General features: G+C 44.5%; 2 protein-coding genes and 1 non-coding gene across 3 annotated transcripts in view; 1 reads left to right on the forward strand and 2 right to left on the reverse strand.

Moving 5' to 3' along the window:
* Nucleotides 1-2,667: 2,667 nt before the first annotated feature.
* On the reverse strand, nt 2,668-2,741 carry TRNAN-GUU (transfer RNA asparagine (anticodon GUU)). The gene has a single exon. It is a non-coding gene; the product is annotated as a tRNA-Asn (tRNA).
* A 4,366-nt stretch (nt 2,742-7,107) lies between these two features.
* PSMB3 (proteasome 20S subunit beta 3) lies at nt 7,108-11,638 on the forward strand. The gene is made up of 6 exons (XM_072646256.1): nt 7,108-7,433; nt 7,636-7,820; nt 9,254-9,361; nt 10,678-10,855; nt 11,275-11,369; nt 11,518-11,638. Exons 1-6 carry the CDS (start codon nt 7,275-7,277, stop codon nt 11,564-11,566), a joined length of 774 nt encoding a protein of 257 aa, XP_072502357.1. The 5' UTR covers nt 7,108-7,274; the 3' UTR covers nt 11,567-11,638.
* Nucleotides 11,639-13,239: 1,601 nt separating this feature from the next.
* The window catches only part of PIP4K2B (phosphatidylinositol-5-phosphate 4-kinase type 2 beta), a 28,317-nt gene continuing 23,351 nt past the window's right edge, over nt 13,240-18,205 (reverse strand). The window contains exons 8-10 of the mRNA XM_072646255.1: nt 17,928-18,186; nt 17,073-17,176; nt 13,240-16,129 (exon numbers count right to left, since the gene is read on the reverse strand). Of these exons, the coding sequence (XP_072502356.1) occupies nt 16,049-16,129; nt 17,073-17,176; nt 17,928-18,186 (444 nt within the window). The 3' untranslated portion in view covers nt 13,240-16,048. The remainder of the gene's footprint in view (nt 16,130-17,072; nt 17,177-17,927; nt 18,187-18,205) is intronic.

The raw sequence follows: 18,205 nt of genomic DNA on the forward strand, positions 1-18,205 counted from the left end.
CTGCCTGCAGTTCTTTCTCGCGCAACCTCCGCGTTTGGCGTCCTCGGTTCTTTCCCGGTATCTCAACTTTCTAGTTCATTTCGAAGATGCGGAGGAGCAGGGCAGGAGGGTTTTGCGGGATGGGGTCTATGTAGACTTAGCAATACGGAGAACTCAGGATGCGATGAGCCAAGCGGCTTCCTCCAATCCCCTCCCTCTTGTTCATGCCACCCTTTCCTGGGAGAAAGAGGGAGACACTAAAAGACGGGTGGTGAAGGGATGAGAAAGGCTTCAAGAAGTCTTGGAGAGAATCCGTCTAAAGACCACACTTGCAGGTACCAGCAAATCGTTACTGCGTTATGGAGACCACCAGCGAAGGTGACAAGGGAGATCGATTGGCTTTTTGCTTTACAAGATTTATTGGACTGATGGATAGAACATGTTCCTCTCAGAGCTCGATTATCCGGCTAGAAGTGCTATTAGGCACGTGGGTGGATGCTTGAGTTAAGAATTTTAATAAAATCACTTAGGATAAGGCTAGCTCCCTGCCTTCATTCCTTGACCACTGACCAGGAGAGTGAGTAATCGAGGCTTAAATCCTTACCAATGATTTGCTCAGGGTGCAGTTGCCATGCTAGTTAAATTGAGCCTTTGGCTCTGTGACCCCTCCCCCATGCACGTGAAAAGGGGTGGGGGTGGGAGATGGAAGAGGAAGAGAAGAAAAGGTTGGGTAGGAAGAAGAAAAAACTGGAGACAAATGAAATTGAGCTCTCCTTCCACAAATTTGCCTCAGCACTTGACTTGTATCTTTTCTTTGCACTGATCTCACTCTCTTTTATATACTTGCCCTACCCCTCTTTTAAGACTCCTTGAGGACAGGGTCAGTGTTGGATCTCTTTGCAGCTCCTGTAGGAAGCATTTCATGTGTGTTGAACTGGACTGAAAGAGCAGGGCTAGAAAGAGAAGAAAGAGTTGGAGAAAAAAATGAATCAACGACCTGTGTAGGGGCCCAGAGGGGTAAAGGGTCTAAAGGGTCAACACATTCTTGAGTTATTTGAGCAGAGCTGTCCTCTCCTCAATTCAGCACCACCCCCCTCCAGTTCAGATAAATTCCAACACCTCCCTGGTTGGATTCAAATATTTATCAGAAATCCTCTTTCCTCTATTCTTTCTATATCTTTTTTGTCGACCAAGAGACCTCAAGTTGCTAATTCCAAAGGAATTATCAACAATTCAAATCAAGGCCAATTGCAATTGTCACAGCTGGAATAGGCTCCTCGGGTAACAGGTTGTATTTGTAGAGAGCAGATGTAATTCTGGTCAGTTGTCGGCAGCTAATCCGAGAGGACAACTGGGAGGAAATAGGGGGGTGAGCTGAGAAGCTAAAGGGAATAGACACTTTGAGGCCAGAGTCTTCACGGTGTAACCCAATCATTCCAAAACCACTTCACAAAGCCCCCCTCCGGCATTCATATAGTCTTCCATGTTCTATGAAAAACAGACTTTTGCTGAACTTGAAATTATTTAACCTCTCTGGGACTCAGTCATCTTATCTGTAAAATGAGGGGACTGGACTGGATGACTTCTGAGGTCCCTTCAAATTTTAAATCTAGAATCTTATGAAATTTCAAGATTGTTCCATGTCCTTCCCACTAAAATAGTGTCTTCCTCCAGACCACGACGCCTTTCCCTCAACTCTCCCCCCGCAACACCACCCTCTCCCCCAACTTTACTCCCATTGACTTGTATTTGATTTTACTTTTTTATAGTCTCATTCCATACCGGCTCCAAAATTTTATTCTGATATTAGAGTCTGTTTGTCTCTTTTAGATCATAAGCTCTCCAGTGGAAAGGGCTGGATTACTGCAGTTATTTTTGCTCAGACCCCAGCACATTACCCAGAACAATTAGGAGCTTCATAACATCCTTTTGAAGATGGTAATGATGATGGGAAGGAGGACCCACCTGCCACATTCTTTCCATTTCTTGTCTTCCCCATCTCTTTTCCTCTCCCTTTTTTATTTCTATCCATCTCATCCCCTTCTATTTCTCAGAATTTCCCTTTCTATCTTTCCACATAACTCTCTTTTTCTTTGTGCCCTTCTCTCTGGCTTTGTCTCCTTGTCTTTATGCTTCCTATTTTTTCTTTATCTCTCTGTTAACACTTTTTCTCTGCATGTCCCTTCCATCTCCTCTCTTTGTGTCTGTCTCTGTGTCTCTGTGTCTGTCTCTTTCCCTCCCTCTCTTTCTCCCCCCCCCTCCCCCCGCCCTCCGCTTTCCCCTCTTTTGCAGACCCAGAAATCCCCACACAAAGAAAATCAGAACGTGATCCTGATTGCACCACATGGACCGCTATGGGACCGCTATGGACAATAGATTGTCCAAATTCCTTTCAAATCCTCCAAAACTGGCTACAGAAAGCACATTATAAAATTGTAGCGTACTTCCCCCACACCTCTTTTTTCTTTTACGCCACAGCCTAATTCAAGGGGTAGTGGGGGTAACCACGCATCTACTGACGGAAGCATAGGACGTTTCCCGCTCCCGCACATTGTTTCAGACGTCATACATGTTTGCTAATATCTCAGACACGAGTCTAGGGATCTTGTGTGGGAGGATGGGGAGGGAGAAGCGGGGAGAAAGCAAATTAGAGACTTTCACAAGCTTCTTCCCATGGAAAAAAGCTGTCGTCCCTGGGTGGGCTCGAACCACCAACCTTTCGGTTAACAGCCGAACGCGCTAACCGATTGCGCCACAGAGACTGTTCTTGAAGCCAGTGCAGCAGCGTCTGAGTCAACGGAAGGGAGCCCACTGGCGGCTGCTGGGAGCGAAGCTCTGATTGCGAAGACAAACAAGCCGAGCTGGGAGGAGGACAGATGCCGGTGGTGCGGTCGGGAGCCTGGTCCAGGGAGCAGAGGCTCCGGGACATGGGAAGAAGCATGCAATGCAAGGGAGCAGAACACAGAGAGAAAGGGCAGGGGGCTCAGAAGCTGGAGCGGGGCTCCAGAATCCTGAGGGTTACGCATTCCACGAGTGGAGGGTGCATTGTGTTCCCGCTAATGAAAAAGGAAACAATGGCGGGAAAAATCCCTAAAGAGCAGAAGATTCAGAATTTATGTCTGACTCTGGAACACAAATGTGTCGATTTCTTTTCTTTGAGGGGAGGAGAGTTGTAGAGCAGAAAGAGAAAGATTTCCTTTATTTTTCTAAACCCTTTAAAAAGGGTACTTTTCAATTAACAAGCGTTTATTTTCTCTTCTCATCACCTATCCCTTCCCGTTGTAAGAACAAAAATCCTTGTATCAAATAAGTACAGGTAAGTAAAACAAATTCTCACACTGGCCACATCCAAAACGTTATGCATACAAAAACTGTAAGCATACAAAACTGTATACATAAAAAATCTATGTCTCATTCTGCATCCTGAGTCCGTCATCTCTTTGGCAGAAAGTGGCGAACATGATTGGTCACTAGTCTTTGGAATAGAAGTTGGTCATTGCGGTTGATCAGAGTTATTTAGTTTTTCAAAAGTGTTTGGCAGACCACCCTTCTTAAATGAGATTTGGTAGCCAACGGGGGGATGGGGTGGGGGGAGTGGAGAGAGAGAGAGAAAGAGAGAGATGGATGGATGGATGGATAGATGGAGGGATAGAAGGATGCATGAACAGATGATAGATGGATGGATGGATGGATGGATGGATGGATGATAGACAAATGATGGATGGAAGGATGGATGGATAAATGTTGAATGGATGAAAAGAGCAATGATGGATGGATAGATTGATAGATGCATAGATGGATGGATGATAGACAAATGGTAGATTGATACATAGATAAATGATGGATGGATGGATAGATGAATGAGTTGATAGATAAAAGATAGAGGGATGGATAGATTATAAATGAATGATAGATGCATGGATGGATGATAGAGAAATGATAGATGAATGGAAGGATGGATAAAAATGGATGGATGGACAGATACATAGATTGATGGATGGATGATAGACAAATGGTGGATAGATACATAGATAAAGGATAGGTGGATGGATAGATTATAAATGATAGATGCATGGATGAATGGATGCATGGATAAGTGATAGAGCAAGCATTTATTAAGCACTCTCTAACACCATAAGTACTAGATTTGAAGTCAGAGGAGCTGACTTTGAATTATGCTGTCACTTGGTAAGTCATTTAATTTCTCTAAGACTTAGTTTTTCTCTTCTGAATGATAGCTAAGGTCCCTTTTCTAGTTTCAAATTGTACTATTCTATATAAAATTAAGTGTATTTCCATTCTTACACTTGCTGGAGGAACCCAGTCCTGTTTTTTGGTTTTTTTTTTAGGCTGCCCAGGCTAGGAATTTCTTTTTTAATTACTGGCAGTTAATAATACTATCCAGGAAGACTTGGCTATAGAATGAATTTAATTCTAACCTCTGACCTGTACTAGCTGTATGACCCTGGACAGGTCACTAAACCTCTCAATTTACTAGGCAATTCTCTAAAACATAAAGATGCCACCTCTAAGGGTAGAGAGAGTTTTCTCATCCAGGGTTGTCTAATGAAATCATGGGAATATGCTCCATTTATCACATTTCTATGATGTTTCAAGGTTTATAGAGGGCTTTCTGTAATCTGGTAATGAAAGTATTGCCCCCATTTTGTAGGAGGACACCAAAGCTGAGGAAGATTAATTGACTTGTCTCAGATCACAAGCAGAACTAGAGCTTGGATATTTTGGCTTCAGATTTTTTTTTTTTTTTTGGAAATCCCTACCATGCTGAAAGCAAGTGTGACTTCCAACAAGAGGCCCCCAGTGATATACTATGTATTTATTTCTCTGTGTAAATGTTGCTTCCTCCAGTAGGATGAAAGTTCCTTAAAGGCAGGATAGTTTTCCTTTTTAGTTATTATTCCTGGATAAAGCAGTTATCAATTGCTTACTGTGTGCCAGGTACTGTGGTAAGCCTTAGGGATAAAAATACAAGTAAGCCAGTCTCTTTCCTCAAAAAGTGTATATGCTTTTAAAACTTTTTTTGAAAAAAAAGTTATATATTATTTTACATGCATTTCTGTTCTTCCTACCATCCCCCCCCATTGAACAACAACAAATCATCATCATAAATATTCATAGTGAAGCACAATAAATTCCCACATTAGTCATGTCCCCAAATATGTCTCTTCATCTTTAGTTCATCACTTCTCTGGCTGAAGCTCAGTGTCCTGTTACATCTCCAGTCTTTTGCATTCAGAGTTTATCATTGCAGAGATCAGAGTTCTAAAGTCTTTCAAATCTGGTTTTCTCTACCATGTGGCTGTCATTGTATAAATTGCTCAACTAGTTCTGTTCTCTTTTTTCTGTTCATAGCGGTCCTCCCAGGTTCAAAATCTGTCCATTTTATTATTTCTTGTGATATAATGGGATATACTTGTATTTGTATATATTTTATATTATAGTTATATGTCATATATTATATTTATATACCATAATTTGTTTAGCTATTCCCTACTAAGGGGACAGTCCCTTAGTTTCCAGTTTGGGGCTAATAGGAAATAGTTTTGTACATGAGTCCTTTTCCTCTTTATTTGATCATGGAGCTCATGTTCTAATGGACTATAAATAGAAAGGAGAGCCTGATGCCCTGCACTGGTTGGTGATGTGGAAGCCTGGTCCTGGCAAGGTAAGGCAAAAAGCTTACCTATGTTGGGGGATGAGGGGGTGCATCTGGGTTGAGAAGAGGAAAATATAGGTTACATGTGAGAGAGAAGTGGAGGTGACTGAGGAGAGGAAACATAAATAGGGAATGAACAGGCTTTAACATAATATTCACTAATGAATCACATCTTTTCCACTTTATAACTGAAAGAGAATATAAGATATGAAAAAGTATTTGATTTAATAGAACCAATGAAAGACAGTCTCCCTGAATATATGATAGACAGACAGACAGACAGATAGATAGATAGATAAATAGATATACAGTTGGATGGATGGATGGATGACCCTTTTACAGCAAGGCGTCTCCCATCCACACATCAAAAGCATTAAACATTCCTTGGAAGATAGAACAACAGGAAAACCCTATATGATGATGCTCAGAAAATAAGCTTGAGAGGAAACATAAGACAATGCTTTCCAGAAGTAGTTTGCCACGATGATGGAGAAAACAGGTAAAAGATTTCAGGTGAAAGAAGTATTCTCTGTGGATGGTGAGATCTTCTAGTAATAAAAAAAAGTGACTACATTGTAGGTTTATTTGAGTTATTTGTTCTCAATCCCTAACACAGTGCTTGATGCCCAAGAATACGGATAGGAACTGCTTGTGATTTCACTATATTTTTGAGTGAGAACACTTCCTCATGCGCAGTATATAATAAATGCTTTCTGAATTCCATGAAGCTACCCATCTACATCGGATAATAGACTTATTGGCAATTTACAGCTGGTTATAAGGGGTACGGATGGATAGACAGATCGATGGAATTGGGGGGAGGGGCAGGAGGGTTCGAGTATACTGTATGACAATAATAAGAATTAATAATAATCCAAACAGCACCTTAAGGCTGCAAAGCTCCTTATTTCATTTTATTCTTACAACCCTGTCAGGTAGCTGCAATGATCTCGGATGAATAAAGTGACGTCCACAGAGGCTACGTGACTCTCCCAGAGTCCACACAGCTAGGAAGTTTCTGGGACTCCCCTACTCCCAGTCCAGCCTGCATCACCTAGCAGACACAAGGTTGCGGTTTTTTTCTCCGCTAAATATTTGAGGTCTGACCAAAGCCCTGGTCATTGAGCTCCTCTTAGGAAACGAGGGGCGCCACGTGCTATCCATCCCCACCAGGATCACCACCGTTTTCCCGGACCAAGGCTGGGCAGAGAGATGCTCCAAATGGCCTCTGTGCGCACAGTGCAGTCCACGTAGCTGGAACTTCGCTCGTTACGAGGCAATCCCTGGGACCCGCAGCCTCCAAAGGCGGGGTTGATAGGGGCGAGGGGAGCTGCGCGTACAAGGGGGCACCCTGGAGAAGTCACGCTGCGGGAAAACCACTGGGCAGCCCCGGAGGCCAACCACCTTGTGGCACATGCGCACCAGCGATGGCCGTATCCCAACAGTCCTCCGCGATCCCAGCGTGCCCCTCGGCGTGGAGAGGATTGCTTCCGGACCGTGACTTTTCACTTTCGGTCCCCTCCCCACCAAGGTCTCGGTCTCGGTCTGATAGGTCTACCCCTACTCGCTCGCACCCACGTGACTTGACGGTAGAGGAGAAGACCAATCCAAGATCTTGATGGTGACGGGAAGTCGGACGAGGGACCATTGGGAGTCCAGCGAAAAGAAAGGGCGGGACCGGCAGCGAGCGCGGCTGCGCGCTGCGAGGGCCGGAGTCCGGGAGCAGTCGGGGCTTAGCTGCGGATCCTTTGGGGGCCTCCGAAACGCCGGCACCATGGTGAGTGTGTTGTCACGGCTTGGGCCGGGGCCCGGGAAGGCTGAGACTGAAGAGGGAGAGGACGGAGGGAGGAGAGCAGTCCCAGGGGAGGGCTGGGGGCGACGGGCCTTGCTGCGGGGAGCGAGGGGATCCTGGGACAGCAGGGGGCCGAGGGGCCGAGGCTGCCCCCGCCACTGGCCTCCCTGGCCTCCCACGCCTGCAGTCCATTATGTCCTATAACGGAGGGGCCGTCATGGCCATGAAGGGGAAGAACTGCGTGGCCATCGCGGCGGACAGACGCTTCGGCATCCAGGCCCAGATGGTGACCACCGACTTCCAGAAGATCTTCCCCATGGGTGATCGCTTGTATATTGGCCTGGCTGGACTCGCCACGGACGTGCAGACCGTGTAAGTCTGACCCGCCGCCTTCACTTGGCCCCGATTACGTTTATCGAGGATTTACCCCATTCAGGATTGGGGGGGGGGAGAGGAGGGAAGGTCGCGGGAGAGTTGGGAAGACAGGATTACACTCTTTCAAAAGTTTTTGGCAGCACTGCGCCACAGATGACGAGCGTTAGAAGAGTGTTACGGAAGATTAATTGGATAGGAATAAAGATGATAAAGAGGTCTGTTTTGAGCCGGATGGATCGGGATAGGCTTGAAAGCACAGAATTATAGATTAGAGTTGGGAAAGGCTGTAGAGAGCTTCTAGGCCAGTCTTCCTGTACTGCATGTAAGGAAGCCGCAGAGAGGCGAAATAATCTCTCTGAAGTCAAATATCTAAACAGCAGAGTCTGAACAAGAACCAGGTCTTCCGCTTCTTGTCCATTGCCTTTTCTGTCATCGTCGGCACTTACCAACTAAAAGTTAGTGGATATGGCCTAGAATTGATTGTCTGGGACGCTGAGAGGTTAAGTGACTTGCTCAGTCACGCAGTTAATCACAGAGTTATTTTGAACCTACCTGCATCTTTCTGACTCTAAGATCAGCATCTGTATACTTAAATGCCACAAATTTTGTCCTGGGCCTTTGAAGGATTGACAGGAAGGAAGAAGAAGGAGGAACTGTGAATTAAGTTATGGAGATAGTTGTTACAGGAGCAAAAGGTCCATGTAGAGGAGGGAGTAGCAGGAAAATAAAACTAGAAAAGTAGGTTTGGAGTCAGAACATGGAAGGGCTAAGGAGTTTACACTTTATCCTTTAGGCAGTGGGAAGCCATCAAAGGTTTCTGAGTAATTAGGTAATATGATGAAAGTGATGTATTTTATATTAACCTGGTGGTACCAGGCATAATGAATTGTTGAGGCTAGAGAATAAAAGTGAAGAGGTTTCTTATAATTCTGATACAAGGGAAGGCGTGCTTAGAGTATGGGACAAAGAACTGGATGAATTCAAGAGTCACTGTACAGGAAGAATGGACAGTATTTGGTGACTAAATGTGGGTAGCTAGGGAGAAAAAATTAAAGGTCATAGACAATCTTCTCCTTTTCCTAACTATGGAAATGTTCATTTTGTTAAGGTCAGAACAAATGGAAAATAAAATGGAAAAAGTTGAAAAAGTTACAGAGAAATGGAGGGGGCTTACCCTTCACTTCATCTTCTTAGCAGGCAGAACTCTTGAAGGAAATATTTATAAAGCTGCATATTCATGAGTTCTATTTAGCAAAAAGAGATGTACTGTTGGGGTCTTAAATGAAACAGGTGAAGTTATTTGTAGAAGGCTTCTTAAAAGGTGAGTTTTGTCTTGGATTGATAATATTGTCACTTGCCATCTGTATGTCTGGCAGCAGGAGGGCCACAAGTTACGACTGACATGTTTGGCTCTTCGTTTCTTCCCTCAGAGCTCAGCGCCTCAAATTCCGGCTGAATTTATATGAACTGAAGGAAGGACGACAAATCAAGCCTTATACCCTCATGAGCATGGTAGCCAACCTCCTCTATGAGAAACGGTGAGCAGGCCCTAGGCTTAAAGGTCTGGGAGGAAGGGGGCTTTCAAAAACAGGCCTCCAGGGTTAAATGGGCAGGAGCAAAGCAGGGACACTAGAAGCAGTAATGGTGCTAAAGGATAATATTCCTATGTATATACTATTGTGGAAGAGGAGTCCAGCTTTTGGGAGGCCTTGTTTCAGAAGGGAAACTTTCTGAGAGAAGCAGTATGGTAGGGTGGAATGAGTTTGGCAATGGGAGTCAGAAAAGACCTGGGTTAGACTTTGGTCTCTGACACTGATGGTTGTGTGAGCATAGTCAGAATCATTTAACCTGTGTGCGGCATTTGTAAAGTGGGCATAATAGTGTCTTTGATGGTCAAATTGAATTCTTTTGTTAGCTTACATTTCTGCAGTCATACAGCATAAATGTCAGAGATGGAATCCGAGCCCAGGCTTCTCTCCTCATATCTAACATTGTCCACTATTCCTAGCTTCTTCCTAATTCATAATTACTGCTTTGTAAAATGAGCCACACTCCCTCCCTTTCCTCCCATTCCAACTTGGATAAAAATCAAATGTAGCTTACCATGGCAGTGTTTTCCTGTGTGTGTGTGGGGGGGGGGGGGGTATGTGTGTGTACACATATGTGTACATACATACAAAAAATTTTTTCAGAATGATGCGGGGGAAGGGATGGTAAAAATACGCGTGGTATATGCTATATTCAAACTAATAAACTTTCATTTGTATGGCAACTCATCTGTACCTTCCCCTGAAGCAGTGAATGTAAAGCACTTTGTGAACCTGAAAGCATTATATTAACTGTTAGACAATTTTTCTGTTAGGTCTCCATCCCCATGAACACTAAGCTGGTGACTCCCAGAGAGGAGCTTAGACTTTAAAGTGCTTTAAGGCCGAAGCAGATTCTCTAAGATCAGGAAGAAGCAGCTCTCTTGACATGCTGACTAATAGAGAAGGGCCCTTAGGATGGAGCAGACTTACAAGAGAGTAGGGATAGAGACTGAATGGAGAAAGGGACTGTGAGGATGGGAGGGACCAAAGTTGAAGGGGTTCTAAGAAGAAAATGCCAAGGGCAGTTACAAAAGGGAGCATTAAAGGGAAGTACAGGAGAAAGGAAGGGGAAAGTTCCTAAGTATTGCCTGATGCCAAATAGGGAATGAAGAACTTAAAATCAAATCATGTAAGGAAATAAACTGATGGCTCACTGATTGGTGAGATGTTTTCTTTCTGCCCTGACCTCAGCCTGGAAAAAGTGTGGGATTGGGGGGGAGGGGTCTGAATTTCTTCTGACTGCTGCTTTCCACCATCACTGCCAGGTTTGGCCCCTACTACACAGAGCCAGTCATTGCTGGTTTGCACCCTAAGACCTTTGAGCCCTTTATTTGTTCCTTGGACCTCATTGGCTGTCCCATGGTGACTGATGATTTTGTGGTCAGTGGTACCTGCTCAGAGCAGATGTATGGGATGTGTGAGTCTCTCTGGGAACCTGATATGGTAAGTGGAGGTGAGGTGTTGGGCAATCCCAAACCCTGGGGGTTCTACCCCTTTGTCTGCATGACAAGTGCGAAAAAATGAACTTATAGCCAGAGAACCTTCTGACTGGTGTTTGGAGCCAGAGTTTGGTTAACAAATACTCATTTCTTTGATTTTTCACTTCTCTGGCTCCAAGAGAGGAGTAAGTAGCCTCAAGGCCTGATGTCCATATCCCAGCCAGTTTTGAATTGTAGGATTACCACTTTTTAAGAAAGTATTTCAAAGGCTGTTTTCCTACTCATCTACAGATTGGGGAGAAGATAAGAAAAGGCTGGGATGAGACCTTAGCTGAGAAAGTACCATGAGCAAGGGAATGGAAGGGACTGGGCCAGGTCTGGGTTCCAGGGCTTTGAGAGTTGAGGAGGCTGTTTCCTTGGTAGGAACCTGAGCACCTCTTTGAAACCATCTCCCAAGCTATGCTGAATGCTGTGGATCGGGATGCTGTGTCAGGAATGGGGGTGATTGTCCATATCATGTGAGTATAGGGTGGTATAATTTTTTTCTTTACTGCCCTGGGTGAGCTATGGGAGAGGGAGCCACTTGTTTTGTAGCAAGGATGGGGTGGGAATAAACTAAAGCCACAAATTAAGACTGAAATTATGATCTCTTAATTCCCCCTTTAGTGAGAAAGACAAGATCACCACCCGGACGCTGAAGGCACGGATGGACTAACTCTCCCCCCACCCCATTTTCCTCTCCCAGAACCCATTCATCTTTTCTTAAAAAAATAAAAGTAATAAGATACCTCTTCTTTTTTGCTTTCTGAGCAAATGCCATAGTTGTTTCAGGGATTTCCCCCTTTATTCTCTTCCTGACTTGCAGGGAACTTTAGGTATTATTTGCCTTGCAAACTTGTCCTTTTTAAGGATTATCTGTAAAACCTTTCAGGGGGTCCTAGTGCTTCCTACCTACAACTGTTAGGATCGGAGCTCTGTGAGGACTGGTAGGTATCCAGATCTTGTTGAAGGTAAACAAAATGTGGGAGAGTTTGGGAGAAGTGATAGGAGACAAAAGGAGGCACTAGCTAGCTGCACAGCTCTTTGAAGCCAGTGGTCTAATAAAGTATGGATGTCCCTTCACCAAACTGAGGCACTTTGGTGACAGCGAAAGTTGGCCTTGCAAACTGGAAGGTGAACTCTACAAAAACCAGAGTGAAGAAAAGATATACACAAAATTTGGAGTTTTATTTTTTTTCCTTGGGTCAGAGATTCATCTTGTAACATGCATGCATTTCAAAACAGTAATAGGGTCTCAAACTTCTCCAAGCAAACAGATAAGCACAGAGGACTGAAAATTCCTATTTAAAAAATGGAAACAGTGGGTAATCTAGATGTCATGATTGGTGGAGTTTTTCCCTTCCCCTAGAGTTGAACCTAAAACTTTATTCACATTTTGTTTCAATTGCAATGATCCGGCTGTACTAAAGAGTGTGATACCAGTTAAGGAGCAATCCTGGACTTACTCCTTTGGAGGCATCACACTTAATCTCCTTTACAAATGACTATGAGCAGGGGAGAAAGTTCCTTCTGAAAGTTAGCCCCCTTTCCTTAAGATCTGCCACCCCAAGCTTCTTGGGAGACACAGACATGACATCAAGAAATGGTAAGAATACCTTTAAGTAAAGACTTGAGAAGAGGGGAAAAAAAAGCACAATGATTACAAATTTTGTGATGTGATCTCACAGAGTTGCCATGTTTCAGATACAGGGAACTGGCCCTTTTGAAATGAGCCATTCATTGACTCTTGAGTATTTGTTGCAATGCAATTTTCCCTTTGCTCTCTGTGCTTAACAAATTGATTCTGTCCAACCAATCCCCCAGCCTTTTAGTTCATATGGGAGAGCTTACAATTCTGTTCTCCTTCATGTATACTTATAAAGAGAGCTGCTTTACATAAGAATGTGTCATACTTTCCTCCATCCTAAATTTAAAATAGTAGATTTTTTCTTTTTTCCTAGGATAAGAGGGGCAAAAACAAAGGAATACTCTCTTCTACCCAGAGCATAAATGTGTCAGAAGCACCAGCTGGGGAGGCCCTATCCTGAGACAGAACAGGAGAATATCAAGTTCAGTGGGATTAGCAGCCTCTTTACTTCTATACATCAGGCTAATGTTGCCACTATAGAATTAGTGGGAAACTAGAGATGGGCTCTTGGTTGCCAATCCTCTTGACAGATCTAGGCATGCTCCAGCCTGGTCTGGGGGGCTGATAAGTTGCTGGACACCAAACACATGGGATGAAAAGAAAGAGGGGGTTTGTGTTTGTGTGTGTTGTGGTGAAGAATAGGGGTGGGATGTGAATGCATGCAAAGATTAGTGGTCATTGAGTTTAAAGAGGCCAGGGCCTTCAGGTAGTGGTCTTTATTATGGAGGTATAAGAATAATTCTTCACTGTGACAAGGAGCCTACTGGATTCTCATTTGCAGCCATGGACATTCAAACAGAAAGGTCTGAAGAGGATGATACATGTTATTCAGTCCCCTAAGTGAGAGAAGGGAATACAGTCCCTCTTAAATTCCATCTCACCCTACCTTTCCTGTTTTAAGTCTTTACTCTCCAGAGACTCCAGAATTGCTCTCAAATGCATTAAAACTGTAACAGCTTCTCATCTCTTCTGTGCAAAATCATAACGGGGGGAGAGGAGGGAAGGGTTGGACTCCACCCACTCAAAGAATATGGGGGAGACTGCCTTTGAACACCACCAGTTCCTTTTTTCTAAATTTTTTTAACCATTAAAAAATGAGAACACTTGAATAAACCAAGATGAACAGCTTTTAAATATTCTAATTCCAAAGGGCCAAACCTAAGGTTTTGAAAAATAGCAGAAAATGGGGTGAGTAAAGGCCTATAACCCTTTATAAAAACGCCACCAAACCACAACTCAAATGTTGATAACTCTTACCTTGCGGCTGGGAGACAACCAAAAATACTGTCTAGAAACAAGCATTTCAAACAGAATGCTACCTCAAAAATGTAAACAATATACAAAAAAAAAATTTAAAAACTGTAATGTTAAACAAGTTAGATACCTGGGTAGTATATCTTTAAATGATAAAATCACATCTGCACTTTGTATACACATTATGGCAACATGATCGACAGATACAATGGTGGGAGCACAAGTGTTGGGAGGACATAATTTTCCAAACCTGTCAGACAACAGATGTCCAGAATCAGATCCAATTTTTCATTCTTGATTTGGGGATAGGATCAAGTCCAAAGCTCATTCCTATATAATTCCTCTCCTAAGTCTGAGTGGCTTTCTGCAGGTCATTTGGTTCCACCCCTTCAAGTTTCATTCATCCAAGAAGCATAGAGCAGGGATGAATCTAATCTATCTCTAATACATTCCTATAATGAACCCAGACCAAAAGGGTGGAGAATAAAAGCTTCCCATTCCTGCCTCAGAAACTGAGCCTAAACCAGCTCTCCCTACAACAAAAGAAATCAAACACCATTCCAAAGGGTGTGGAGAACCATATTGTCTTACGGTACTGTTTACAAGTTTCACTACTATTTGCCCTGGTTGTCCAAACCTAGGTAAAGAGAACATGTAAGAATGTCATCCTCCACCCCCCACATCCCTAAATCAGTATCTTCACTTGGCTGGATCCCTCGTGGCTGAGCTTTTTCTCTCTGAAAAAGGGTGAAACTCCCTGACCACATGGAGATCTATGCCTGGCTCATTTCTGAAACAAAAGTAAATCATCAGGGCCCCTGAGGTAGGAAAGAGCCTAAAACGAAGTTGAAAAAGCCTGTTATTTCTAAATGTGAAGACCAATGGGATGGTAAACTAGCTAGAAATCCAGGTGTATGTGGGGGAAAAAAAGTCATCCCAGATGGTGCTGGATCTTGGTCACACACATTACCAAGCACCTTAAATTTTAACTTCCCGGAAATGTTTCTCCAAATGACTCCTGGGTCACTGGGAGGAGGTGCAAATAGAAAAGGGGCAGTCCCTTGCTCATTAACCTCAAGGCCTTTGGAAAGCTGCACCAGGGGTTGAAGAACTAGACATCTACTTGACAGCACTTAGGCTTGCAAAGATCTCAATGGAGGAGACATTCTGGAACGAACATTTTCACTTTCCCCAGGCTAAGAACTTGGACACGCACATGTCCAAAACAAAATAAGGCTTGCTGGGGGTGGGGGATGGGGAGGGGGAATTAGATCAAAAAGGAAGCAGTACACAAGATTTGGGGTGATTTTCACACTTCAATTCCTTGGGTTTTTAGAAGGGAAAGATAACTGAATACAAGATAATATCCATAGGCGTACTTTCTACTTCTGGGATCCACTGGGAGGCAGGCTTTGAGAAGGAGACATCTGCCACAATCCCATGGGCATATGCAGTTTCTTTTAAAACAAATGGTTCCAAAAGCCACCACTCCCCTGTGGTTGGACTCCACCAAACTCTGACATCTTTGGCCATCAGTCCCCCATGGCCTGTGTTGGGTCATGTGGAGGGCTGGGGGAAGAGAACAAGTGTAGATGGAAGAACAATCTCATTTTTAACTTCTATGCATGGTAGGCAGTGGAGAGAGCTGCACTCAATACCCTATTTGAAAAAAAAATCCATCCAACTAAACCCCCCAAGAGGTTTAGAAGTTACTGGCATTCTCCTTTCTGATGTCATAGCGCTTTGCTCTAAAGGGCCCCATGCAGGGAGGGCTACTTGGGCTTTTTCATTAAAAGGGAGTTGGGGTGGGGGAGAACAGGATGACTTGCACACAACATTATAAATAGCAATGTTGAAGCAATGCGATTTAAAAAACAAAACCCAAATAAACCCAATGAAGCCCTGCCCAGCCTCTCCGTAACAAAGAGAGAGCCACTTTTCCACCAGGGTCAAGTGGGGGAATCAAGGGTGCACAGAAGATGAAGATTCCCATAAAGTTATACTACACACACACACACACACACACACACACATACACACACACACACACACACATACACACACACACTCTCTCTCTCTCTCTCTCTCTCTCTCTCTCTCTCTCACTTGCACACGCTGCTACAGTGTCTTGTACAGTGTTGCAGGCTGTTAGTCTCTCCTCTGAAGTTCACCCCGCCCCCCACACTCTCCACCTGTTCCTCCTTTCTTTCCCAGATCCCACCCAGCACTCAGGTTCTGGCTGCAGACAGATGATGACTATGTCAGGATGTTGGACATGAATTCATTGAAGCGTTTGGAGTACTGCTCAGGGTTCACTGTTGAAATTTCCGCCCCAGCCTGCAATGCATAAAGGATATGTTAAAGAAAGGTCCTATAGCCTGCTGAATTAGGAAGGGTCCTATGCATGTGGTCTGCATACAACTTATAGGAATCTATATAAAATACAGATTCTTGAAAGCAATTTTTTAGTGTTAACTGATTCTCATGCATTGGACCCGGCTTTTTTCTATTCCTCTCAGTGCAGGTCTCCCTTCAAGCTCAGATTCCCTTCCCCTCAGGTCTATAATAGAGCTGGGAGGTAAGTATGCAGGAGATGATGGTGAAGGTCCCAGATCTTTCTAATGTTTTATTTTGCAGAACAATGGATTTAGAAGGGGGGGGGGGAGGGAAGAGGCCTTTAGGGAGCAGTATAAAAACAAAAACAAAGTTATTACAGGCTACTGGGTGAGATGCACAACATCTTAAGCAGCCCTTTGGGAAAAGAAGCAGGTGGGATCACTTCCCAAGGGCAAGAGAAATACGGCCAAAGCTAGCCCACCTGCCTGAAGGGGCTGGAAGCCTAACAGAAACAGCAGCTTTCCCTGCAGCCCCGAATGTGGTAAGGAGGGGGCGGCAGGCCTCAGACCACCTCACCTCTCAGGACCAGCTCTAGGGAACATGAGCATTAGTTGATTAAATTAAGGACGTTTATCCTAGAGAAGAGAAAACTTAGGGGGGAAATGACAGCCATCTTCTTGCACTGAAGGACTGCCATGTGTAAGAAGGATGCTCTGCTAGGCTGAAGGGCAGCAATGGATGGGAGGTAGCAAACTGAGGTCTGAGGTGAGGAAAAACATATTTACCATTAGAGAGATTGAGAAGCCCGGCTGCTTTGAAGCAGGGGGGCCCCAGTGTCTCAAGAGGCCACCCGGGCTTATTGCTGGCAGAAGCAGGGGACCCCTGAACCCCCTGCTTCAAGGTCTTCCTTGCTGATGCCTGAACTGGAACACTATAGACTCACCCCGTGTTTCACTGTTTTGGCAGCATGTGCAGCTTTTTTCTTGGCGTCGTAAGGTGTGAGGATGTCAATGATGGCCATGAAATACACCTCTTTCTTAGGGGCATCTGGCACGAAAATGGAGAGCAGGAGACAACAGGGACAGACATAAAATACCTACCCCAGACACAAAACTCGGAGATTCTCGAATCCTCCCAAGACATCTTCTGAAAGCACCTTCTCAGTAACTATTTTACTGTATCCTCACAAGCTGTGAGGCAGAGAGATTAGATAAGCTTGGCCAATCCACTCCTGGAGTGTTTTCAGGTCTTTGTTTTTGAGTAACCCAGAAACCCTCCCAAACCATCTACCCACAGATCAGGATCCTGCTAGAATCCCATCTTCCCTGCTTTGCACAACATGAACATGATGCTTCAACTAAGGCAGAAGAAAACAAATCCTACTGTGAAGCCCCTTCCCCTCTCCCATCCTGAGGAGACTCTATAAAACTGAGATAGAAACCCCTAGAAAAGTGAGTTCCTAGATGTAGCACAGAACCAACACAGGGAGGCTGGAGGGCATGGAGACAACTCATGAACCCAGTGGCCTATGTCAATTTTAACAGAGATGGCAGAAGCCAAGGAAAGGGGAAGACCTAAAAGTTAGAGTTGAAAGGGAGCTGAGATAACCCAGCCTGAAATGACTTGTCTAAGGTTATCCAGGGGAGGAACTGCAGATCCAGGCCCTGTGTGAATTCTCCAACCAAGGCTCTGGCTGCTACGTTGTTGCTGCCACAAGTAGCAGCTCTCACAAGTGACAACGTTCTCTGGTCACCGGCCTGGAGACAATATGGGGTGACATAGCAGTGCTCTCACTTACTTTCATGGCTCTTCATGGCATAAACATCCACAGATGGGTCAAATTCCCCAGGGCCAAAGAATCGGGGGAAGTTGAGGAGGTTGCCAGGGCTGTCAGGGGGTGTCCCATAGGAGCAGAGCAGGTTGCCGCCTACCCCGTCATTCTCACATTCCTCCTCCTCTGCCCGCTCCTCAACTTCCATCTCCTCCTGCTCTGCCCGGTCCACATCATGGATGCCCACCAGAAGGCTGTAATCCATGATTTTAAGCTGGGCCAGGAACTAAGGGACGAAAGAGAAG

This window comes from Notamacropus eugenii, chromosome 2 (genome assembly GCF_028372415.1).
Source record: "Notamacropus eugenii isolate mMacEug1 chromosome 2, mMacEug1.pri_v2, whole genome shotgun sequence".
Taxonomy (NCBI): Eukaryota; Metazoa; Chordata; class Mammalia; order Diprotodontia; family Macropodidae; genus Notamacropus; species Notamacropus eugenii.